At 60.4% G+C, this 24,050-nt stretch overlaps 2 protein-coding genes across 6 annotated transcripts in view; both read left to right on the forward strand.

Moving 5' to 3' along the window:
* Positions 1–15,695, forward strand: part of prdm10 (PR domain containing 10) — a 29,715-nt gene extending 14,020 nt beyond the window's left edge. For all 3 annotated transcript variants that reach the window (XM_069182489.1, XM_069182490.1, XM_069182491.1), the window contains 10 exons: positions 9,256–9,411; positions 9,539–9,718; positions 9,883–9,993; positions 10,115–10,315; positions 10,979–11,122; positions 11,593–11,748; positions 12,295–12,435; positions 12,994–13,177; positions 14,005–14,111; positions 14,753–15,695. In XM_069182489.1, coding sequence (XP_069038590.1) covers positions 9,256–9,411; positions 9,539–9,718; positions 9,883–9,993; positions 10,115–10,315; positions 10,979–11,122; positions 11,593–11,748; positions 12,295–12,435; positions 12,994–13,177; positions 14,005–14,111; positions 14,753–14,950 — 1,578 coding nt within the window. In that variant the 3' untranslated portion in view covers positions 14,951–15,695. The remainder of the gene's footprint in view (positions 1–9,255; positions 9,412–9,538; positions 9,719–9,882; positions 9,994–10,114; positions 10,316–10,978; positions 11,123–11,592; positions 11,749–12,294; positions 12,436–12,993; positions 13,178–14,004; positions 14,112–14,752) is intronic.
* Positions 15,696–16,938: 1,243 nt separating this feature from the next.
* Positions 16,939–24,034, forward strand: chek1 (checkpoint kinase 1). 3 transcript variants are annotated; one of them, XM_015337329.2, is made up of 13 exons: positions 16,939–17,005; positions 17,373–17,462; positions 18,244–18,467; positions 18,642–18,706; positions 19,035–19,104; positions 19,296–19,484; positions 19,908–20,012; positions 20,211–20,306; positions 21,312–21,420; positions 21,728–21,905; positions 22,121–22,252; positions 22,693–22,794; positions 22,925–24,034. In XM_015337329.2, exons 2-13 carry the CDS (start codon positions 17,398–17,400, stop codon positions 23,018–23,020), a joined length of 1,431 nt encoding a protein of 476 aa, XP_015192815.1. In that variant the 5' UTR covers positions 16,939–17,005; positions 17,373–17,397; the 3' UTR covers positions 23,021–24,034. The 3 variants fall into 3 exon arrangements, with proteins under 3 accessions (XP_015192815.1, XP_015192813.1, XP_015192816.1); XM_015337327.2 differs by having other exon boundaries at positions 16,942–17,251; XM_015337330.2 differs by lacking the exon at positions 22,925–24,034 and having other exon boundaries at positions 16,942–17,462; positions 22,121–22,315; positions 22,693–22,781.
* The last annotated feature ends 16 nt before the right edge of the window (positions 24,035–24,050 follow it).

A 24,050-nucleotide genomic window follows, 5' to 3' on the forward strand; every position in this document is an offset into this window, starting at 1 on the left:
CACCAGCGGACACCCCGACAGACTGACACCCCGACAGACTGACACCCCAACAGACTGACGCCCCCACAGACTGACGGACCAGCGGACGCCCCCACAGACTGGCGCCCCCACAGACTGACGGACCAGCGGACGCCCCGACAGACTGACGCCCCCACAGACTGACGGACCAGCGGACGCCCCCACAGACTGACGCACCAGCGGACGCCCCCACAGACTGACGCACCAGCGGACGCCCCCACAGACTGACACCCCGACAGACTGACGCACCAGCGGACGCCCCCACAGACTGACACCCCCACAGACTGACGGACCAGCGGACGCCCCCACAGACTGGCGCCCCCACAGACTGGAGCTCCCACAGACTGACGCACCAGCGGACGCCCCGACAGACTGGCGCCCCCACAGACTGACGGACCAGCGGACGCCCCCACAGACTGGCGCCCCCACAGACTGACACCCCGACAGACTGACGGACCAGCGGACGCCCCCACGGACTGACGCCCCCGCGGACTGACGCCCCCACGGACTGACGCACCAGCGGACTGACGCCCCGACAGAGTGACGCACCAGCGGATGCCCCCACAGACTGACGCCCCCACAGACTGACGGACCAGCGGACGCCCCCACAGACTGACGCCCCCACAGACTGACGCCCCAGCGGACTGACGCCCCCACAGACTGACGCCCCAGCGGACTGACGCCCCCACAGACTGACGCCCCCGCGGACTGACGGACCAGCGGATGCCCCCACAGACTGACGCCCCCACAGACTGACGGACCAGCGGACGCCCCCACAAACTGACGCCCACACAGACTGACGCACCAGCGGACTGACGCCCCCACAGACTGACGCCCCCGCGGACGCCCCCACAGAGTGACGCCCCCACAGAGTGACGCCCCCACAGAGTGACGGACCAGCGGACACCCCGACAGACTGACGCCCCCACAGAGTGACGGACCAGCGGACGCCCCGACAGACTGACGCCCCGACAGACTGACGCCCCGACAGACTGACGCCCCCACAGACTGACGCACCAGCGGACGCCCCGACAGACTGGCGCCCCGACAGACTGGCGCCCCGACAGACTGACGGACCAGCGGACGCCCCCACAGACTGGCGCCCCCACAGACTGGCGCCCCCACAGACTGACGGACCAGCGGACGCCCCCACAGACTGACGCCCCAGCGGACGCCCCCACAGACTGACGCCCCAGCGGACGCCCCCACAGACTGACGCCCCCACAGACTGACGCCCCAGCGGACGCCCCGACAGACTGACGCCCCGACAGACTGACGCCCCGACAGACTGACGCCCCGACAGACTGACGCACCAGCGGACGCCCCGACAGACTGACGGACCAGCGGACGCCCCCACAGACTGGCGCCCCGACAGACTGACGGACCAGCGGATGCCCCGACAGACTGACGCCCCCACAGACTGGCGCCCCCACAGACTGGCGCCCCCACAGACTGACGCCCCCACAGACTGACGCCCCCACAGACTGACGGACCAGCGGACGCCCCCACAGACTGACGCCCCCACAGACTGACGCCCCCACAGACTGACGCACCAGCGGACGCCCCGACAGACTGACGCCCCGACAGACTGACGCCCCGACAGACTGGCGCCCCCACAGACTGACGGACCAGCGGACGCCCCCACAGACTGGCGCCCCCACAGACTGACGGACCAGCGGACGCCCCGACAGACTGACGCCCCGACAGACTGACGCCCCGACAGACTGGCGCCCCCACAGACTGACGGACCAGCGGACGCCCCCACAGACTGACGGACCAGCGGACGCCCCCACAGACTGACGGACCAGCGGACGCCCCCACAGACTGACGGACCAGCGGACGCCCCGACAGAGTGACGCCCCCACAGACTGACGCACCAGCGGACGCCCCGACGGACTGACGCCCCGACAGACTGACGCACCAGCGGACGCCCCGACAGACTGACGCCCCGACAGACTGACGCCCCCACAGACTGACGGACCAGCGGACGCCCCCACAGACTGACGCCCCCACAGACTGACGCCCCCACAGACTGACGCACCAGCGGACGCCCCGACAGACTGACGCCCCGACAGACTGACGCACCAGCGGACGCCCCCACAGACTGGCGCCCCCACAGACTGGCGCCCCCACAGACTGGCGCCCCCACAGACTGACGGACCAGCGGACGCCCCCACAGACGGGCGCCCCCACAGACGGGCGCCCCCACAGACTGACGGACCAGCGGACGCCCCCACAGACGGGCGCCCCCACAGACGGGCGCCCCCACAGACGGGCGCCCCCACAGACTGACGCCCCCACAGACTGACGCCCCAGCGGACGCCCCCACAGACTGACGCCCCAGCGGACGCCCCCACAGACTGACGCACCAGCGGACGCCCCCACAGACTGACACCCCGACAGACTGACGGACCAGCGGACGCCCCGACAGAGTGACGCCCCGACGGACTGACGCACCAGCGGACGCCCCGACGGACCGACGCCCCGACGGACTGACGCACCAGCGGACGCCCCGACAGAGTGACGCCCCGACGGACTGACGCACCAGCGGACGCCCCGACGGACCGACGCCCCGACGGACTGACGCACCAGCGGACGCCCCCACAGACTGACGCACCAGCGGACGCCCCGACGGACTGACGCCCCCACAGACTGACGGACCAGCGGACGCCCCGACGGACTGACGGAGCAGCGGACGCCCCGACAGAGTGACGCCCCGACGGACTGACGCACCAGCGGACGCCCCGACGGACCGACGCCCCGACGGACTGACGCACCAGCGGACGCCCCGACAGAGTGACGCCCCGACGGACTGACGCACCAGCGGACGCCCCGACAGAGTGACGCCCCGACGGACTGACGCACCAGCGGACGCCCCGACAGAGTGACGCCCCGACGGACTGACGCACCAGCGGACGCCCCGACGGACTGACGCCCCCACGGACTGACGCCCCCACGGACTGACGCCCCCACAGACTGACGCCCCCACAGACTGACGCCCCCACAGACTGACGCACCAGCGGACGCCCCCACAGACTGACGCACCAGCGGACGCCCCGACGGACTGACGCCCCCACAGACTGACGGACCAGCGGACGCCCCGACAGACTGACGGACCAGCGGACGCCCCGACGGACTGACGCCCCCACAGACGGACGGACCAGCGGTTCAGCAGTGAAGAGGATATTGAAAGCGATCTGATTTGCCCCAGTGGATCTGCTTCTTATTTTGACTAACTTTTCCCAGCCTATTACAATCAATGGTACTGATGTTACCAAACCAGCAGGTGAGACGGTGTTTTTAATACGCTTTCAATAAAAAAACTTGTAGAAAAGTGTTAGGATGGTTCTATCTACCTTGGAATAGCTTAGTTTCGCAACATTTGTCCCAACTGTCTGTCTGTCTGTGAGCAGCTCCAGTACTTGACGTCATTGACCATTCTGACTCTCTGACCTTTAATTACAGTAGGCTGGGGGGGGTGCACTTTCTCTTAAATCAATGACCAGCTCCTTTGTTTTTAAGGCCAATACTTGCAAAAAGAACTGATCACACTGTATAGCAGGGGTGCCCAACCTTTTTAAATGTAAGATCTACTTTTTCATTTGCCAGTCCAGCGCGATCTACCAGTGTGAATTTGAAGCTCTGATATAGGAAAAACAGACTGTGGTCACATTAGTACATTAACAATAGCCATCACTAAAATGACAGCAAATAAAAGCAAGTGACTCATATTACAGTGAACAAGTCATGTTCCCCATTTTAGAAAACAGAATATCCTACCTTAATGTGAGCATGGGCACTGAGAAGCTTACTGGAGAACACCTGTAGTTCTTTTGAACGTGTTGGCACTGCTGATCGTGTCGATGACACTCTTGTGTCCCTGCAGCTTGGTAATGACCTAGAGACCGGTCTTGAGAGCACACACACAACACTCGTTATTTACAGAGCTCCTGTAGCCTTTTCCCCCAGTGTCGGCCAGCACTCGGGGAAGAGACATTTACAACCCATTCGCCAAGGGTCAGACACACACGAGGGCAGTAAAATGTTTGACATGACATGCACAGATCTGAATCAATTTTTGGGCTATCGAAAAAAGTAAGTAGTCAAATAGCCCATTTATTTTTTAATTTATTTATTGCGCTCGATCAACTGACGGACTGGTTAGGCACCCCTGCCATAGAGTCAAACGATGGTCCACGATGGTTTTCAGCGTCTCTGAAGCTGACCAGAGCTGTGTCATCCACGAACTTTTTCACGAATCTTAGCGTGTGCTTTTAAATAGTGTACAAAATGCACAATAAGGGTGGAGGTGTAGTGAATGTCAGATAACCCATTTCTCTTTCTTACCTGATACCTTTTTGTTAAAATGTTTAGGACCCATCTTGTCATCAAGTTTTTGATTAGCTTGAAGTTCTCTGAGAGTTTCTGTACAAGCAGCAATGGTTGTAATATTAAAAGCAGAAGGTTAGGGTCCACTGCTCTGCTGACAGACAGACGGCCAGACTGCTCTGCTGCACCGATACGCCATCCCAGCTGACGGACGGACAGACAGACAGACAGACAGACAGACTGCTCTGCTGCACCGAAACGCCATCCCAGCTGACGGACGGACAGACAGACAGACAGACTGCTCTGCTGCACCGAAACGCCATCCCAGCTGACGGACGGACAGACAGACTGCTCTGCTGCACCGATACGCCGCCCAGCTGGCGGACAGACAGACAGACTGCTCTGCTGACAGACAGACTGCTCTGCTGCACCGATACGCCGCCCAGCTGGCGGACAGACAGACTGCTCTGCTGACAGACAGACTGCTCTGCTGCACCGATACGCCGCCCAGCTGGCGGACAGACAGACAGACTGCTCTGCTGACAGACAGACTGCTCTGCTGCACCAATATGCCGCCCAGCTGACAGACAGACAGACAGACAGACTGCTCTGCTGATGGACAGACTGCTCTGCTGCACCATACGCCGCCCAGCTGACAGACGGACAGACAGACAGACTGCTCTGCTGACAGACAGACTGCTCTGCTGCACCGATACGCCGCCCAGCTGACAGACGGACAGACAGACAGACTGGTCTGCTGATGGACAGACTGCTCTGCTGCACCGATACGCCGCCCAGCTGACAGACAGACAGACAGACAGACTGCTCTGCTGATGGACAGACTGCTCTGCTGCACCGATACGCCGCCCAGCTGGCGGACAGACAGACAGACTGGTCTGCTGACAGACAGACTGCTCTGCTGCACCGATACGCCGCCCAGCTGACAGACGGACAGACAGACAGACTGGTCTGCTGCACCGAAACGCCATCCCAGCTGACAGACAGACAGACGGACAGACTGCTCTGCTGCACCAATATGCCGCCCAGCTGGCGGACAGACAGACTGCTCTGCTGACAGACAGACTGCTCTGCTGCATCGATACGCCGCCCAGCTGGCGGAGAGACAGACGGACTGCTCTGCTGCACCGATACGCCGCCCAGCTGACAGACAGACAGACAGACAGACAGACTGCTCTGCTGCACCGATACGCCATCCCAGCTGACAGACAGACAGACAGACAGACTGCCCTGCTGACAGACAGACAGACAGACTGCCCTGCTGACAGACAGACAGACAGACTGCCCTGCTGACAGACAGACAGACAGACTGCCCTGCTGACAGACAGACTGCTCTGCTGCACCAATATGCCGCCCAGCTGACAGACAGACAGACAGACTGCTCTGCTGATGGACAGACTGCTCTGCTGCACCGATACGCCGCCCAGCTGGCGGACAGACGGACAGACTGCTCTGCTGCACCGATACGCCGCCCAGCTGGCGGACAGACGGACAGACTGCTCTGCTGCACCGATACGCCGCCCAGCTGGCGGACAGACGGACAGACTGCTCTGCTGCACCAATATGCCGCCCAGCTGACAGACAGACAGACAGACAGACAGACTGGTCTGCTGCACCGAAACGCCATCCCAGCTGACAGACAGACAGACAGACTGCTCTGCTGACAGACAGACTGCTCTGCTGCACCGATACGCCGCCCAGCTGGCGGACAGACAGACAGACTGCTCTGCTGCACCGATACGCCATCCCAGCTGACGGACGGACGGACGGACGGACAGACTGCTCTGCTGCACCGATACACCGCCCAGCTGGCGGACAGACAGACTGCTCTGCTGACAGACAGACTGCTCTGCTGCACCAATATGCCGCCCAGCTGATGGACAGACAGACTGCTCTGCTGCACCGAAACGCCATCCCAGCTGACAGACAGACAGACAGACAGACTGCTCTGCTGCACCGATACGCCATCCCAGCTGACAGACAGACAGACTGCTCTGCTGCACCGATATGCCGCCCAGCTGACAGACAGACTGCTCTGCTGCACCAATATGCTGCCCAGCTGACAGACAGACAGACAGACAGACTGCTCTGCTGCACCGATACGCCGCCCAGCTGGCGGACAGACAGACTGCTCTGCTGCACCAATATGCTGCCCAGCTGACGGACAGACAGACAGACAGACTGCTCTGCTGCACCGATACGCCGCCCAGCTGACGGCCAGACAGACAGACTGGTCTGCTGCACCGAAACGCCATCCCAGCTGACAGACAGACGGACAGACTGCTCTGCTGCACCGATACGCCGCCCAGCTGACAGACATACAGACAGACAGACAGACAGACTGGTCTGCTGCACCGAAACGCCATCCCAGCTGACAGACAGACAGACTGGTCTGCTGCACCGAAACGCCATCCCAGCTGACAGACAGACAGACTGCTCTGCTGCACCGATACGCCGCCCAGCTGACGGACAGACAGACAGACAGACTGCTCTGCTGACAGACAGACTGCTCTGCTGCACCGATACGCCGCCCAGCTGGCGGACAGACAGACAGACTGCTCTGCTGCACCGATACGCCATCCCAGCTGACGGACGGACAGACAGACTGCTCTGCTGCACCGATACGCCATCCCAGCTGACGGACGGACAGACAGACAGACAGACAGACTGCTCTGCTGCACCGATACGCCGCCCAGCTGACAGATGGACAGACAGACTGCTCTGCTGACAGACAGACTGCTCTGCTGCACCGATACGCCGCCCAGCTGGCGGACAGACAGACAGACGGACAGACTGCTCTGCTGCACCGATACGCCGCCCAGCTGACAGATGGACAGACAGACTGCTCTGCTGACAGACAGACTGCTCTGCTGCACCGATACGCCGCCCAGCTGGCGGACAGACAGACAGACGGACTGCTCTGCTGCACCAATATGCCGCCCAGCTGACTGACTGACAGACAGACAGACAGACTGCTCTGCTGCACCGATACACCGCCCAGCTGGCGGACAGACAGACTGCTCTGCTGCACCGATACACCGCCCAGCTGGCGGACAGACAGACAGACAGACAGACAGACTGCTCTGCTGCACCGATACGCCGCCCAGCTGGCGGACAGACAGACAGACAGACAGACAGACTGCTCTGCTGACAGACTGCTCTGCTGCACCAATATGCTGCCCAGCTGACGGACAGACAGACAGACAGACTGCTCTGCTGCACCGATACGCCGCCCAGCTGACGGCCAGACAGACAGACAGACTGGTCTGCTGCACCGAAACGCCATCCCAGCTGACAGACAGATGGACAGACTGGTCTGCTGCACCGAAACGCCATCCCAGCTGACAGACAGACGGACAGACTGGTCTGCTGCACCGAAACGCCATCCCAGCTGACAGACATACAGACAGACGGACAGACGGACAGACTGGTCTGCTGCACCGAAACGCCATCCCAGCTGACAGACATACAGACAGACGGACAGACAGACAGACTGCTCTGCTGCACCGAAACGCCATCCCAGCTGACAGACAGACAGACTGCTCTGCTGCACCGAAACGCCATCCCAGCTGACAGACAGACAGACAGACTGCTCTGCTGCACCGAAACGCCATCCCAGCTGACGGACAGACAGACAGACTGCTCTGCTGCACCGATACGCCGCCCAGCTGACGGACAGACAGACAGACAGACTGCTCTGCTGACAGACAGACTGCTCTGCTGCACCGATACGCCGCCCAGCTGGCGGACAGACAGACAGACTGCTCTGCTGCACCGATACGCCATCCCAGCTGACGGACAGACAGACAGACAGACTGCTCTGCTGCACCGATACGCCGCCCAGCTGACAGATGGACAGACAGACTGCTCTGCTGACAGACAGACTGCTCTGCTGCACCGATACGCCGCCCAGCTGGCGGACAGACAGACAGACAGACTGCTCTGCTGCACCAATATGCCGCCCAGCTGACTGACTGACAGACTGACAGACAGACAGACAGACTGCTCTGCTGCACCAATATGCCGCCCAGCTGACTGACAGACAGACAGACAGACAGACAGACAGACAGACAGACAGACTGCTCTGCTGCACCGATACACCGCCCAGCTGGCGGACAGACAGACTGCTCTGCTGACAGACAGACTGCTCTGCTGCACCGATACACCGCCCAGCTGGCGGACAGACAGACAGATAGACTGCTCTGCTGCACCGATACGCCATCCCAGCTGACAGACAGACTGACAGACAGACAGACTGCTCTGCTGCACCGAAACGCCATCCCAGCTGACAGACAGACTGCTCTGCTGCACCAATATGCTGCCCAGCTGACGGACAGACAGACAGACTGGTCTGCTGCACCGAAACGCCGCCCAGCTGACGGCCAGACAGACAGACTGCTCTGCTGCACCGATACGCCGCCCAGCTGACAGACATACAGACAGACAGACAGACAGACTGGTCTGCTGCACCGAAACGCCATCCCAGCTGACAGACAGACAGACAGACTGCTCTGCTGCACCGATACGCCGCCCAGCTGACAGACATACAGACAGACAGACAGACTGGTCTGCTGCACCGAAACGCAATCCCAGCTGACAGACAGACAGACTGCTCTGCTGCACCGATACACCGCCCAGCTGACGGACAGACAGACAGACAGACAGACTGCAGCTGGTGGACAGACAGACAGACTGCTCTGCTGATGGACAGACTGCTCTGTTGTGTTGTGTATACACCTGCTCTGCTAGCAGATCACGCAGATAAACTGGTGTGGCTCAGATGCGCTTGACTGATGCGCTGCTTGTGACCTGTGCCAGCGCACGGTGCCCCAGGCTGCCTCGGCCTCTGCCCTGGGTGACTCTCTCGTGTCTCGCCTTTGCCCCCTGCAGGTGAAGAAGCACGTGCGCAGCTTCCACTCGGAGAAGGTCTACCAGTGCACCGAGTGCGACAAGGCCTTCTGCCGGCCCGACAAGCTGAGGCTGCACATGCTCCGGCACTCGGACCGCAAGGACTTCCTGTGCTCCACCTGCGGGAAGCAGTTCAAGGTGGGGAGCGGCAGTGGGGGGGCAGGGAGGCCTGGGGAGAGATGAGGAGGGGGGGGCTTGGGGTGGATAAGAGGACAGGAAGTGGGCCAGCTGGCAGCGTGACCCCTCCTGTTTCCCGTGCCCCCAGAGGAAGGACAAGCTGCGGGAGCACATGCAGCGCATGCACAACCCGGAGCGCGAGGCCAAGAAGGCCGACCGCATCCACCGCTCCAAGACGCTGAAGCAGAAGGTGCCGTCCACGGACTTCGAGAGCTTCATGTTCAAGTGCCGGCTCTGCATGATGGGCTTCCGGCGCCGGGGCATGCTGGTGAGGCCCCGCGGGCGTGTGTGCGTGTCTGAGGGGGCAAGAGGGCCTGTCGGGGAGAAGCAGGTTGTTTAAAATCCATCAACACCCCACATCTGCTGTGTCACGAGGGGAGGGGAGGTATGTGTCCGAGAGGGTCCCTGAAACTCCTGGTGTCGCCCCTCCAGGTGAACCACCTGTCCAAGCGCCACCCCGACATGAGGATCGACGAGGTGCCCGAGCTCACCCTGCCCATCATCAAGCCCAACAGAGACTACTTCTGCCAGTACTGCGACAAGGTGCTCTCTCGCGGCTCTGTCCCTCTCTCTCTCTCTGCCCGTGTTGCGCCGAAGATCCCGGAGTCCGGAGTGGCTCCGGAAGCAGTTCTCCCTGCTCGTCTGACTGTGGCCTCTCCGGCAGGTGTACAAGAGTGCCAGCAAGCGGAAGGCCCACATCCTGAAGAACCACCCCGGCGCCGAGCTGCCCCCCAGCATCCGCAAGCTGCGGCCGGCCGGCCCCGGGGAGCCCGACCCCATGCTCAGCACCCACACGCAGCTGACCGGCACCATCGCCACCGCGCCAGTCTGCTGCCCACACTGCTCCAAGCAGTACAGCAGCAAGGTGAGGGCCTGCAGCCGGCTCGGGAGGCATCCCCCTCCGGCCTCCCTGCTCCCGGCTGGACGGTGTCGGGAGGCCAGGAGGCTCGTGCTCCAGTCCCAGTGCTGACACGGTCAGCGTCCTGCCGAGATGGCTACACCGCCAGTCCGGCAGTGCGCCCTGTCGCCCAGACATGGCGAGACCACGAGTCCTCGTTCCCGTCTCCTGACCGTGAGCGGCGCTGCCGGCCCACCCAGGCCTTGTTCTCCACACCCACCCCCGTTCGAGCGCAGGAGCGCCTTGTTTCAGGTTTAAGTACTTGCCCACGGATGGCGTGGCTCGCAGGGTGTGCAGGCAGCACAGATTTTAAGGTACCGAATGTGCCCCTTGGGCCTGCGAGCTGACCTGTCTGTGCTTTGCTGAAGGCTGCAGCTCGCAGCCACTGCCCTGCTCTCGGCTCGCACCCTTGTGCCCTTTGCCAGCGGGAGGTGGTTGAGTTGATTGCGCTCCGCTGTGTGGAGGAGTCGGGATCAGTCCACCCGGGTCTCCACGCAGTCTCGGCGGGCCGTCATGAAATATGTCATCAACCCGAGAAGCTCATCCTGGGAATCTGCGTCCTGAATGGCTGGAGCTGGAGACGTTCCCTCTGACCATGCCTGTCTCTCTCCGTGTCCTCCTCTCCCGCAGACCAAGATGGTCCAGCACATCCGGAAGAAGCACCCCGAGTTTGCACAGCTGGCCAACACCATCCAGACGCCTCTGGGCACGGCCATCATCAGCAGCACGCCGGCCGTCATCACCAGCGACAGCTCCACCACAGAGGCTGTGGTGGTGAGGAGGGGGGGGGTCACACACACACACACACACACTGCTGGCTGTCAGCTCATCCGCTTCCTAAACAAAGGGATGTTAATTAAGAAATGTCAATTCAGGGAGTTAAAATGATCAGCCGCTGGAGTAAGTTACTTCAAAGAATTTTAAAAAACAACTCGTTTTCGTTTTCCAAAAGACTGAGCACCTTATCAGACGATTTTAGAGCAGAGATCAATATCTAAGAAGATATAGAGTCGTTTGATTTCCAAGTAGCGTGAATGACTGTATTGTATATCGTCAGTACAGTATTCAATAGTGTCCGCGACTCAAGATCTCGAGTATTTCCCGGTTCCTTACAGTCCGTTTCAGACAGACCGTGTCGGTACTCTCCCAGATGGGAACCGCGTGCACGAAACTGAAGTGAGGAAGAGTGGAGGGCTGCAGCTCTGCGTCTCTCGCCTCTGACTGTGCCTCTGTCTCCGTCCCAGACCACAGACCTGCTGACGCAGGCGATGACGGAGCTCTCCCAGACCCTGACCTCGGACTACCGGACGCCCCAGGGGGACTACCAGCGGATCCAGTACATCCCCGTTTCCCAGGCCCAGCCGCAGCACATCCAGCTGCAGGTCGTGCAGGTGGCGCCGGTGAGGGGCGCTCGCCGTGACCCGCTGCGGGGGACACTGTTCTGGGCCCCTCCAGCCCACGGAGCTGAGGCTGCAGCTGGGAGAGGTGTCAGTGGGGCCAGCAGGGGGCGCTCCTGATGGGCCATTGTTGTGATGGCACCTTTTTGCAGTATAGTGTCCCCGTCCTTCAGATGAGACATAAAACCGAGGTCCTGACTCTCTGAGGTCATTAACAATCCCGGGGTGTTTCTCGAGAAGAGTAGGGGTGTTACCCCAGTGTCCTGGTCAAATCTCCTCCTGGCCTTTACCCATCATGGCCTCCTAATAAGCCCTGTCTCTGAACTGGCCTCATCGCTCTGCTCTCCTCCCCACTGAGAGCTGGGAGAGGGCTGGAGCATCATCCAGCTGGGGCTGCACACTGGTGGGGGTGGAGGGGATCCCCATGACCTGTAAAGGGCTTTGAGTGGAGGTCCAGAGAAGCGCTATAGATGTATAAGGAGTTAACATGCCGCGCAGCCTGTTGGTAGTTTTCCTCTGAAGGTTTGCACCCTGTCTTCCCCCCCCCAGGCGTCCTCTCCGCACACCTCCCAGCATTCCACGGTGGACGTCAGCCAGCTGCACGAGCCCCACGGCTACACGCAGCACTCCATCCAGGTGCAGCACATCCAGCTGGCCGAGCCGGCCGGCTCCGCGCAGGGCTCCGCGCAGGTAACCGGCCCGGGCGGGGCCAGGGGGAAACTCGCACCTTCCCGCTGGGATTCGGGTCCTCTTGCGAGAGGGGTGCCTCGTGGGTGTGCCCCTTCTGTGTCTTTTCAGGGCGGGAGGTTGGCTGGTCTTTCCGATGTCGTTCGTCCGCGATGCAGCTCGTGTGGTCTGGGAGTGCCGGGGCTTGGGTGCCGAACGTCGGCAGTGAACCCAGCCGGGAGAGACCAGTGTGGCCTCGCAGCAAGTGGAGAGAGCAGCGTTTTGTAATCTGAAGCCAGAGCAGGGCAGGTCATGTGCTGGGAACCGTTGTCATCGAAGTTTCTTTGCTGAAGATTCACTTATGGCTTTAAAGCATCTTCAGTTTGTGCTGCTCTTTTATCAGATGAGTACCGTGTCAACTGGGGCAGAAATTGGGACAAGAAACCCTTGATACAAAGAAATGTAAAGATGTTTGTGTGCATGATTAGAAAAGCTGTGGTTAAGGGTGTTCAAGGGAGCCAGGTCCTGTTCTCTTCAGGATTGGCCAGCTCGTCTAAAGACTCTTCTCCCTTTTATTCCCAGGTAGCTGGGCAGCCACTTAGCCCCTCCTCCCAGCAGGCGACGCAGGAGCTGAGCCCCTCCCAGTTACAGACCGTCACCCCGGTAACCCTGGCGCAGAGCCACACCCTGCAGACACCCTCGTCTCAGCAGCAGGGGGCAGTGCAGCACGCCTACCTGCCCAGCAACTGGAACTACAGGGGCTACTGTGAGTGACTGGGCTGGACATATTCGTGTTTCATACAGAGGCCCCCAGCCCTGGCCCTGGAGGGTGGGTGTGGTTGCCGGTATTTGCCTGTGGGTGATCACTCCCATCCCCTCCGCTGCTGTCGGGACCCAGAAACCCTGCAGGACCAGGACTGGAGACCCTGCTATAAGCACACGCATGTCATGTGCTCATACCATGCACTCCGTGTTTGTGTGCGGCAGTGCTCCAGAGTCCGGAATACCGTGTAGAGAGAGAATGGGGAGAGCAACACGCTGGTCATAGTTTTCACGACCCGAATGAGCCCTTTTTCACTGATCGGCCCCTGGGATTAGAAAATATCTCTGTGTTCCAGAATGGACAGCTGGCTCCGTTTTATGAAAAAGTGCTGAAATACCCTGCCTCTGTTTCCTAAGTGTAGTGGCAGTCTGTGTCTTTTTCGAAAGCTGTATGGCATCTTCGAGATCGTGACTTGTAGCTGGGGATGTCCTCCCCACCTGCTGAAGCACACTTTCTAGCATGAGTCCCTCTGTACCCCAGCTAGAGATCTTCTCGCAGTGAAGACGAGCCAACAGGATTGTCCTCGGGCTCGGTGTCGCTCCCAAACCTTCCCTGTAATTTGAAGAATGTAACTGGACTGAGAAACCGGAAAAGATCTTGGGCCGCCCTGTTGGTTTTCCCCAGTGCTGATGTACATCTTGTCATCTTTGACCGGTGCTGACCGTACTCGATACACATTGTGCTGTTGGTCGAGGGGGTGAAGAGAAGGTCGGTGTCATTCAAAGCCCTGTTCCAGGCTTTTTACATTCCTCTCTCGTTCTTCTGTCCAGCCTCGGAGATCCAGATGATGACTCTCCCCCACGCCCAGTACGTGATCGCCGAGACCGGGGCCCCAGTGAGCGCGGTGAACAGCGGTCAGGTCAAAACCATGTCCCAGGTCAGGAGGTTTCGGCCTGTTGACATCCGAGCGAGTCGGGGGGGGGGTGGTCTTCTGTGGAAGGTGTCCCTGTCACAGCGATGTCACTCGAACGTGCAGCAGGTTTCTTACAAGTCGGTGGCTCCGGAGGGTTTGTCAGGTATTTGGGTTGTGTCCCCCCGAGACGGCTGTTAAAATCGGAGGCCTCCTCCTTGCCCTTCTCCGACACGCTGGCCTGCGGAGAGCCCCGCAGCGCCTGAAGGAGGGTTGGCACCCAGTGGAGGAGCCCTGTCATCCTGTCCCCATCTCCAGGGGAGGGGATGACTAAAGAACCGGGGCTTGGTTAAAAAAAGCCTTCTGTCTGGCCTGGGGCACAGCGAGTGACCCCTAAACGGGCTGTCCTGCTGTGCAGCAACATCCTTCAGCCCTGAGCTTCCTGCTGTGGGCCTCGCCTCCCGCTCCTCGCTGACGCCTGTATCGCAGGCACTCCCTCTGCAGTGTGTGCAGCTCTCGGCGACAGCAGGGTACGGCAGCAGGCCTCGGTCCGGGGCGCCGGCAGCAGGGCGCTGGGAGTCCCGGTCACAGGCGCCAGGTGTCTGGACTGTGCGGCTCAGGCTTTTGCTTGAGACGGCTGTCTGACCCCCCCACCCCTCTTCCTGCAGACGCACTACGTGATTTCGGAGGGGCAGGCGGAGCTGGACCCCAAGCAGGCGGCCGTTCCCCAGAGCAGCGCCCCCGTGCACCCCGACCAGCTGGAGCCGCAGCAGCAGGCCGCCGCCCAGCAGCCCGCGGCGCAGTACATCATCACCACCACCACCAACGGCAGCGGCGCCAGCGAGGTCCACATCGCCAAGCCCTGACCCAGGGCGCAGGGCAGGAAGAACGGGACGCTGGGTTCCAGGGATAAAACGCATCCGTGCGGCTTTTTCTGTTGGAGGTTCGGTGTAATATATTAGAGCTTTTATTTTCTTAGAAGGTCAAGGTTGGACGTTTTCTGTGTCCGAGGGCTGCGGAGAGCCGGAGTGAAGATGTCGCTGCGGTAGACTCCCCCCTCCCTCCTCCTGCGCCCCGAGATGCCTCTCGCCTGCAGACACCCCCAGGAGCAGAGGGGGTGCGTTTTGCCCTGTTTCTGAGGGGCTCCCCGTGCAGGGTATGGAGAGGAGGAGCGCGTGTCCTGTCCGAGCCTCTGGGGCGCAGAGAGCGAGCGCCCTTGAGCTGCCCGGAGCCCCGCCTGCGGCCGGCGACCACCGGGGGGCTCTCGCTTGCAGACGGAGCGACCCTCTTCTCCATGGTGGTCTTCCCGCGGCGCGGCTCGTTCGGCTCTGTGGTCGCGCTGGGCGCCGTTGCCTAGCGATGGATTCTCATCTCGGAGACGGGACGCCCTGCAGGCCGCAAAAAGAGGATAACATGATTTTGTTTGTTTTTTTTTTCTTCTTGAAGACCTCCTAACCTGAAGGGACTTGTATAATGTAAAAAAAGAAGTTGTATTATTATGGGACAAACCCGGGACTTGTGTACAGTGAATTCCATTGTGGCTCTGGTAATAGTCGTCCTGTTGTGATCGGGGGAGGGGATGATTAAAGAGAGAAGGCTTTTTTAACTGAACCCTGGTGTCTGGCCTGTTCTCTGCCCTGGGGCACAGCGGGTGACCCTACAGCAGCTGTCCTGCTGTGCAGCACCATCCTTCAGCCTTCAGCTTCCTGCTGCTTGCTGGTGGTTCGTTGCCTGGGATACAGGCATTTCAGCTTTGTGTTCAGTTCCCCGCAGACGCGATGTAGTAAGTCTACAGGCTGACATGGTGCTTGCCATGTGGGAACCGACGGGACCCGCTGCGGTCCTGTTCCTGCCAGTCCTCAGCTGGGAGTCCTCTGTGAGCGGAGGCAGGCCGTGGCTGGAGAGGACTTCCCAACAGATCCCCCAGAGAGGGTCGGGGACACTGCTGCGGCCGGCGCCATCGTTCAGAGAGCCGTCAAACAGTCCTGCCTGCCTGGCCCCCATTGCCCCCATTGTTTTCATCACAATCAGGAGTTCAAGCACCGAGTTTGTTGGTACCTGTAAACTTCCTTGTAGATGGTCACGTGATTACCCGAAATCAAGGCGCTATATCTCGGAAACGAAAGCAGCACAAACGCTAATTACAGCAACACAAACCGTCGTTTGTGCTGTTCGACGGGCGGGTGGGAACCTTCATGGAGCAGGACAAGCAAACATGTCTGGGTCAGTACATCGCAGACTGCATAAGACTCGACTTCACCTGAGGATCTAACACAGGCGCCCACACCTGTGTCTTCAGGGGGCAGGTGTGCCCTCACGCTGTATTCTACACCAAGACTGGCCGGAAACACGAAGATACAAGGACTGTGAGCTCATCGCTTCATATTTGCGCATAAGACTCCTGTAAATACAAACACACGGCTAATGAGTTTATTAAAAAATGCAGATATAAGTTCGCTTCTGTTATGTGAAAATAAAAAACATGTTTCCAATATTGCCATGGTCCGCAGACGGGGTCACTGGAGGTCAAAGGCACCGTGCATGGTCACTTGATCACAGGAAAAACAAGGCGCTATATCTCGGGAATGGAAGCAGCACAAACGCAGCACTAACGAATGAGACCGGCCCGGTTTCCCTACGACATTATAGGGGGGCTGATTGACGTCACGACCCCGAAAAAACACATCTCGGAAACGTGTACTAGTGAACAAAGCGCTATTTCATTCGCTTTTGAAAACGCTGCGCTGTCACCCAACAGCAAGATGGCGGATTAGAGTCGTCCCGCTGACGTCATTCGCATGTCGCCCATCTCCCCTGCTGCCGACGTCAACAGGAAGTGCGTGAGCCCAGAGCGGAAGGAGCGTGGAGGAGATTTGAGACCGGAGCGCGCCAAAGCGCGGCCGTGCAGTTATTTCGGAGGGGTAAACTGATTTTAAAAAAATCCGAAATACGGGCAACGATCGCCTTGGTCTGCCGTGATGCGGACTGCTGCAGTCTGTCGAGAAGTTGGGTGCGAAGCGCAGCGCCTTTTCGATCCGAGTCAAAGGCGTTTCTAAAAGCTCCCTGCTGTGCGCCGCGGCCCGGACGGGCTCTTCAGCGTGTTCCAGGTGTCCCTGTGTCGGTTCTGGTTCCGAGAGGACCGGAGCCCGGGGCGGGTGTCGGTTCTGGTGAGGGTGCTGTCTTGCCGGAGCCGCAGTGGCCGGTGTGTCAGGGGTGCAGCTGTGTGTGATACCGCTGGCGCCTGTAGGTGCTCTGACTGTCTCTGCTCTCGTCTGGCCGGGCGAGCAGGTGTGTGTGTCCCTGAGCCCTGGACATGGCCGTGCCCTTCGTGCAGGACTGGGACGTGGTGCAGACGCTGGGAGAGGGGGCTTATGGAGAGTAAGTACCGCGCCCTGGCTCGCCGGGGGCCTGATGTGCCAGCAGTAACTGTGAACGCCTCAGGCCGGTGTCCATCGATGGTCCTGCAGGCTGTCGGACCTGCGGACTCACTGACACTGCAGGACTGGGGGACTTGTTTTCAGCCCACATTGGGATTTGAAATGTTTCTGTGTCCAGCCTGTGGTCAGTGAGCCTGTGTTCTCTGTACAGCCAGGTCTGCCTGTGTCCAGCCTGTGGTCAGTGAGCCTGTGTTCTCTGCATGGTCGGGTCTGCCTGTGCCCAGTTTCTGTGGCTGGGTGAAGCACTGTTGTCCAGTGTGTGTTGTGTGTGCGTGCGGGAGGCAGTGCTGTCCAGTGTGTGTTGTGTGTGCGTGCCGGAGGCAGTGCTGTCCAGTGTGTGTTGTGCGTGCGTGCCGGAGGCAGTGCTGTCCAGTGTGTGTTGTGCGTGCGTGCCGGAGGCTGTGCTGTCCAGTGTGTGTTGTGCGTGCGTGCCGGAGGCTGTGCTGTCCAGTGTGTGTTGTGCGTGCGTGCCGGAGGCAGTGCTGTCCAGTGTGTGTTGTGCGTGCGTGCCGGAGGCAGTGCTGTCCAGTGTGTGCTGTCCAGTGTGTGTTGTGCGTGCGTGCCGGAGGCAGTGCTGTCCAGTGTGTGCTGTCCAGTGTGTGTTGTGCGTGCTTCTCCTGATCTCCGACTGGCCTGGGCTGCAGGAGCAGCTGGCGGGGGGAGGGGGGCTCGTCTCGGGCTCAGCGGGGCGACTGGTCACCCGTGTGCTCTCTGGCCGCCAGGGTGCGTCTGCTGGTGAACAGGCAGACGGAGGAGGCGGTGGCGGTGAAGGTGGTGGACACCTCGCGGGCGGCCGACTGTGCGGACAACGTCAAGAAGGAGATCTGCATCCACAAGATGCTCAGCCACCGCAACATCGTGCGCTTCTACGGCCACCGGCGTGAGGGGGACACGCACTACATCTTCCTGGAGTACTGCAGCGGCGGCGAGCTCTTCGACCGCATCGGTGAGGCGCCCCTCCTGCTCCTCACCCTCCTCACCCTCCTCTCCCTCCTCTCCCTCCTCACTCTCCTCACTCTCCTCACTCTCCTCACTCTCCTCACTCTCCTCTCCCTCCTCACTCTCCTCACTCTCCTCTCCCTCCTCACTCTCCTCACCCTCCTCTCCCTCCCTCCCTCAGAGCCGGACGTGGGGATGCCGGAGAGAGATGCGCACAGGTTCTTCCAGCAGCTGGTTGCCGGCGTGGTGAGTCTGTCCTTCAGCGCCGCGCTGGTGGGGTGTCCCCGGCTGGGCTGTCTGGTCCGGGGGTCCCCCTTCTTCCTTTTGCCTTCGTTTGGGTGGGGGGGTCAGCGGCTCTTGTGTGCCGAGCCAGCGTGAGAGGCGTGCTGAGCGATCACAGCGATCCCAGCAGTCCTTGCAGCGATGGGGGCCGTGCTTGAGTGTCTCGGGGGCCGCAGGTTGAAGAGGGAGGTGCGTCTCGGGGGCCGCGGGGCGGAGAGGGAGGCGTCACTGTGGCTCGTGGACTCCAGTGCGCTGGGATAACTGTGTGTGTGTGTGTGTGTGCGCTCCACAGGAGTACCTCCATGGAATAGGAATCACTCACCGGGACATCAAGCCGGAGAACCTGCTGCTGGACGACAGAGGTGAGAGCTGGGCTGGGTCCTGACAGTGTACCGACCCCCTAATCCCCCCCTGTCCCCGGCCTGTCCCCGAGAGGCGTCCAGCCTCTGGTGTGGCTCCTGCTGGGCAGTGTACAGCCTGATTTGAAGGCTGTGAGTGGACGCGGGGCGTTTTGGTGACACTGAGATGGTTTCCTCCGTCCTCTTGGCCCCAGACCAGCTGAAGATCTCCGACCTCGGCCTGGCCACCATGTTCCGGCACCGCGGGCGGGAGCGGCTTCTGTCCCGGCTGTGCGGGACGCTGCCCTACGTGGCTCCCGAGCTGCTCTCGCGGGCGGACTTCCACGCGCAGCCCGGGGACGTCTGGGCCTGCGGCATCGTCCTGACCGCCATGCTGGCCGGGGGTGAGAGCGCGGGCCTGTGTCAGGTGCTGCCGTCAGGGGGACAGTGGAGTCGGGGGGTCCAGTGTGTGTGTGTCCCGGGGGGGGTCCAGTGTGTGTGTGTGTGTGTGTCCTGGGGGTCCAGTGTGTGTGTCCTGGGGGGGTCAGTGGGACAGTGGAGTCAGGGGTCAGTGTGTGTCAGGGGTGACTATGTGTGTCCCGGGGGGGTCAGTGTGTGTCAGGGGTGACTATGTGTGTCCCAGGGGGGGTCCGGTGTGTGTGTCCAGGGGGGGTCAGTGTGTGTCAGGGGTGACTATGTGTGTCCCAGGGGGGGTCCGGTGTGTGTGTGTCCCGGGGGGTCAGTGGGACGGCGGAGGCTCGTCTCCCCCGGTGGCACTGCAGTGCTGCCCTCTCAGTCTGACGCGCCCCGTCGCTGTGCCGCCGCAGAGCTCCCGTGGGACCAGCCCAGCGAGACCTGCCAGGAGTACTCCGACTGGCTGCAGGGGAAGACCTTCCTCTCGCCCTGGAAGAAGATGGACGCGGCCCCGCTCAGTAAGGCTCTTCTGTCTGCCCGCCCTGAGAGCTGTCGAGGTGGTGGAGGAGTTTCATCGTTCTCAAAGTTTATTGTGTCTTAATACTTTTCTGTCAAAGTCCTCGGACTACTGCGCAGTTGCGTTACGGGGTGGAGCCTCCAGTGAACCCCGGCCCTCAATCCTGGGGGGTGTGCCCCCTGTCTCTGCTTGACCGCAGGCCTGCTGACCCGGATCCTGCTGCACGACCCTGCCAGCCGCATCGCCATCCCGGACATCAAGAAGGACCACTGGTTCACCAGGGGCTGCAAGTCAGGTGCGGTTCCGATCGAGAGGGTGACTTCAAGAAAACAACCTCCTTTGAAAGTTTTTATGAGGCACTTTGTGGGGAGAAGTTGCCCAGTGCTAGTAATGGTGTTAATTGTAACTCCCTACACTGCTATAGCGCTTCTCTGGACCCTCCACTCAGAGCTCTTTACAGGTCGGGGGGATCCCCTCCACCCCCACCAGTGTGTACCCCCACCTGGATGATGCTCCAGTCCGCTCCCCACACACCAGCTCTCAGCGGGGAGGAGAGCAGAGTGATGAGGCCAGTTCAGAGACGGGGGTTATTAGGAGGCCTTTTACAGTGTAGTGTCCCCATGACTATACAGGGGCATTAGGACCCACACAGACCCCAGGGTGAGCGCCCCCTACTGGCCCCACTGACACCTCTCCCAGCAGCAGCCTCAGCTCTCCCAGGAGTCTCCCCTCCAGGTACTGACCAGGCTCACACTGCTGAGCTCCAGTGGGGCTGCCAGCCGGGAGCTGCAGGGTGATATAGGTGCTAGCAAGATATATCAACATATTAATGTCCAAAGTAGCAGAGCAGACACTTTTAGGAGAAGAAAAATTTAACTCAAGGCTGTTGACATTTTATAGCATTTTATAGTATAGTATTTTATAGCAAAGAAACACATACAAATCTTCTTGAGAAACACCCCGGGATTGTTAATGACCACAGAGAGTCAGGACCTCGATTTTACATCTCATCCGTCACTGTACTGGGGCATTAGGACCCACACAGACCCCAGGGTGAGCGCCCCCTGCTGGCCCCACGGACTCCTCCCCTCCAGGTACTGGCCAGGCTCTCACTGCTGGGCTCCAGTGGGCGGCCAGAGATAGAGCTGCTGACCTCTGCTCCCAGGAGCCAGGAGGGGCACGCTGACCCGCTCTCTCCAAGCGATCCGGTTGTGTTCCCGTCCTCTGCTGTGGCTCTGCTGCTCCGGACCGGCTGTGCTCCGACCGCGACGGGGCGGTGACGCGCTGTTGTTTTTTTCAGGGGCGCAGCGGCCTCCTCTCTCCTCCGGGGGGCAGGGCGACTCCCCGGGCCTGGGGCACAAGCTGTTGCGCTCGGACTCCGAGAGGGTCCCGGTGGGCCGGGCCGGCAGGTCAGTGTGGTGGCGTGGCGAGGCGCGGCGCGTGGTGGGGAGGGCCATTCTCCCCCCCGGGTCCTGATGGGCCACTGCAGCTGAGCTGTGTGTTTCCCCACATACAGCATGTGAAGATGGTCTCTAATTCTCACTTATCAGAAGCCCTTGCTTTGCAATCATTGTGACTGTGGCCAAGAAAAAGCTACTTATTTGTTTTTACAGCATAATAATAATCCCTTTCACTAGTATAGCGCTTTTCCGGACACTTCATTCAGGAGACGTTTCTCTCTCCTTTCCTTCCCTGTCCCTCCGGTGTCCTCCTCAGTGAGGACAGGGTGCAGTTTTCGAGCTCCCAGCCCGAGCCGGTCACAGGCGCGTCGTCCTGGGAGTCCAGTCCCGGGAGCATGCAGGCCATGGTGCAGCAGATCAGCTTCTCCCAGCCGGCCTGCCCGGAGCACATGCTGCTGGGCAGCCAGCTGCTGGGAACGCCAGGGTCCAGCCAGGTGAGGTCTTCAGGGGACACCCGGGTCACAGCACACGCCGCCCAGGGGACGGGCGCTCTCGCAGGGGACACCCGGGTCACACCACACGCCGCGCGGGGACGGGCGCTCTCGCAGGGGACACCCGGGTCACAGCACACGCCGCCCAGGGGACGGGCGCTCGCGCAGGGGACACCCGGGTCACAGCACACTGTAGGCATGATGTCTCTCTCTGTCAGACCCCCTGGCAGCGGCTGGTCAAGAGGATGACGCGCTTCTTCACCACGCTGGAGGCAGAACAATCCTGCGCTACACTGCGCAAGGTCTGCCTGCGCATGGGCTACACCTGGAAACAGACCTGCACCAATCAGGTACCGAGGGGGGCGGGGCTGTAGCTGCACGGTGCATTCAGGAAACAGACCTGCACCAATCAGGTACCGAGGGGGGAGGGACTCTAGCTGCACAGTGCATTCATTTGATAAAAATATGAAATCAGAATTTTGCTGTACATCTTAATCTTAAAATAGTGATGATTTTTCCTAAAAGACTGTTTTTTAATGCAGTCACACCTTCAGGTAAATAACACACTGGTAGAAATGGTGTATGTGATTCTGATGCTGGTGCTACAAATGATCTTCAGTATAATGTCATCACTTATCACTGTGATTGGCAAACACAAAGTGTCAACACCATTTATCCTTGCCTGGATGCTGTCAGGGCTGGTTAAGGCTGGTGTTATCTAAACATGTCATGAGTGTTGAAGCATGGTCACATGACCTTGCGTCCCGTGTCGCATCACTCTGTCTCCTAGGTAACCGTCTCCACAATGGATCGCCGTAACAACAAGCTGATCTTCAAGGTGCATCTGCTGGAAATGGAAGAGAAGATCCTGATGGACTTCAGGCTGTCCAAGGTGAGCTCGGACCCGGGCCGTGTGGCTCAAAGGGGCCTCTGTTGACTGCTCGCGGGTTGAGGATCTCTTCGCTCCTCGGTTCTGACAGTCTCACAAATGCGGCACTACGTTTCCCTCTCCCCATGTTCAGGGCGACGGCCTGGAGTTCAAGCGCCACTTCCTGAACATCAAGCGGCAGCTCAGTGACATCGTCAGCAGCCAGAAGGTGCTGCTCCCTGTCGCGTGAGGAGGCGGAGGGGGACACGTCCGCGACCGGCACCCCCCGACTCGCCCTGCCCCCCCCGGACTCGCCCGTTTCCTTTAACAGCAGTCATCATCGTTTTACAGCTCCTTGCTCCTGACTTCTGAAGCTGAGTGCTCGAAGTCTCCAGCTTCAGAAGAACTTTTGATCAATTAAATGTAAGAAAAGAACAGTAAGTAACTAAGAGCTCTGCAGGAGTGCGGAGGAGCCGTTCCAGCCTTGGCCGATCCTTGCTCGGGGTCGAGGGGAGGGCAGTGTCAGTGCAGGAGGGGTAACGTCAAGTTTGGGGTCCAGGCCAGGGGGACGTATCGTGCGCGGTGTGCTCGAGGGCCAGCTGTGAGGTTTTATTAGTGCGTCTCGTCGGAGGAGAAGGACAGTGCCGGAGTTTGTTGGCTGTTTAGTCTCGCCCGCTGGGCCGCTGGCCGCGGTATGGCGCGGGGACGGGGCTCCTGGGGGGCAGAGCCACTCAGGGCCGTGGTTTCGGCAGGCCTGCCTCTGACAGCGTGCGCTACCGCGGGTCGGCGGGCTGGGGCGCGTGCGGATGCCCTCTGCTTGTTGGCGCTCCACGTCAGCCGGGCTGGTTTAGCCTGCCCGTGTGCCTGCTGGCCGACGGGGTCGGGTGTGGTGTCCCAGCCGCGGAGCAGCGGCACTGTGGGAAGCGCGTGCCGGGGGGCGCCGTATCTGAGCAGCCCGATGCACGCGGTCTGGGGGGCCCTCTGGTCCTCCATCATTGTCCGCAGGAAAGTTCCGCCATGACGGCTCTCAGCACAGCTGCCTTTCCCAGCATGCTGCAGGGCGGCTCCTCTCCCTGAGCTGCCATAGGCCGCGTGATCCCCCTCGTCTCCAGGAACGTGTCTCCGGCTGCGTTCCACTCTTTGAGCTCACAGCACTAGGGACTCTCACAGTCTTGTACTAGTCCCAGATTCAGTTTGCTGAATGTTGTTCCTTTTAACAGGTGGTAGATTGTATTTGTGTGAAAATAAAACTTGAAGAGTTAAACTGGACTTGGACATGG

This window comes from Lepisosteus oculatus, chromosome 23 (assembly GCF_040954835.1).
Source record: "Lepisosteus oculatus isolate fLepOcu1 chromosome 23, fLepOcu1.hap2, whole genome shotgun sequence".
Classification (NCBI taxonomy): Eukaryota; Metazoa; Chordata; class Actinopteri; order Semionotiformes; family Lepisosteidae; genus Lepisosteus; species Lepisosteus oculatus.

Coding starts and splice junctions, on each gene's coding strand:
- chek1 (XM_015337329.2), top strand. CDS start 17,398: ATGGCCGTGCCCTTCGTGCAGGACTGGGACGTGGTGCAGACGCTGGGA. Junction 18,707..19,034: donor AGCAGCTGGTTGCCGGCGTG/GTGAGTCTGTCC, acceptor TGCGCTCCACAG/GAGTACCTCCATGGAATAGG. Junction 21,421..21,727: donor CCGGTGGGCCGGGCCGGCAG/GTCAGTGTGGTG, acceptor TGTCCTCCTCAG/TGAGGACAGGGTGCAGTTTT.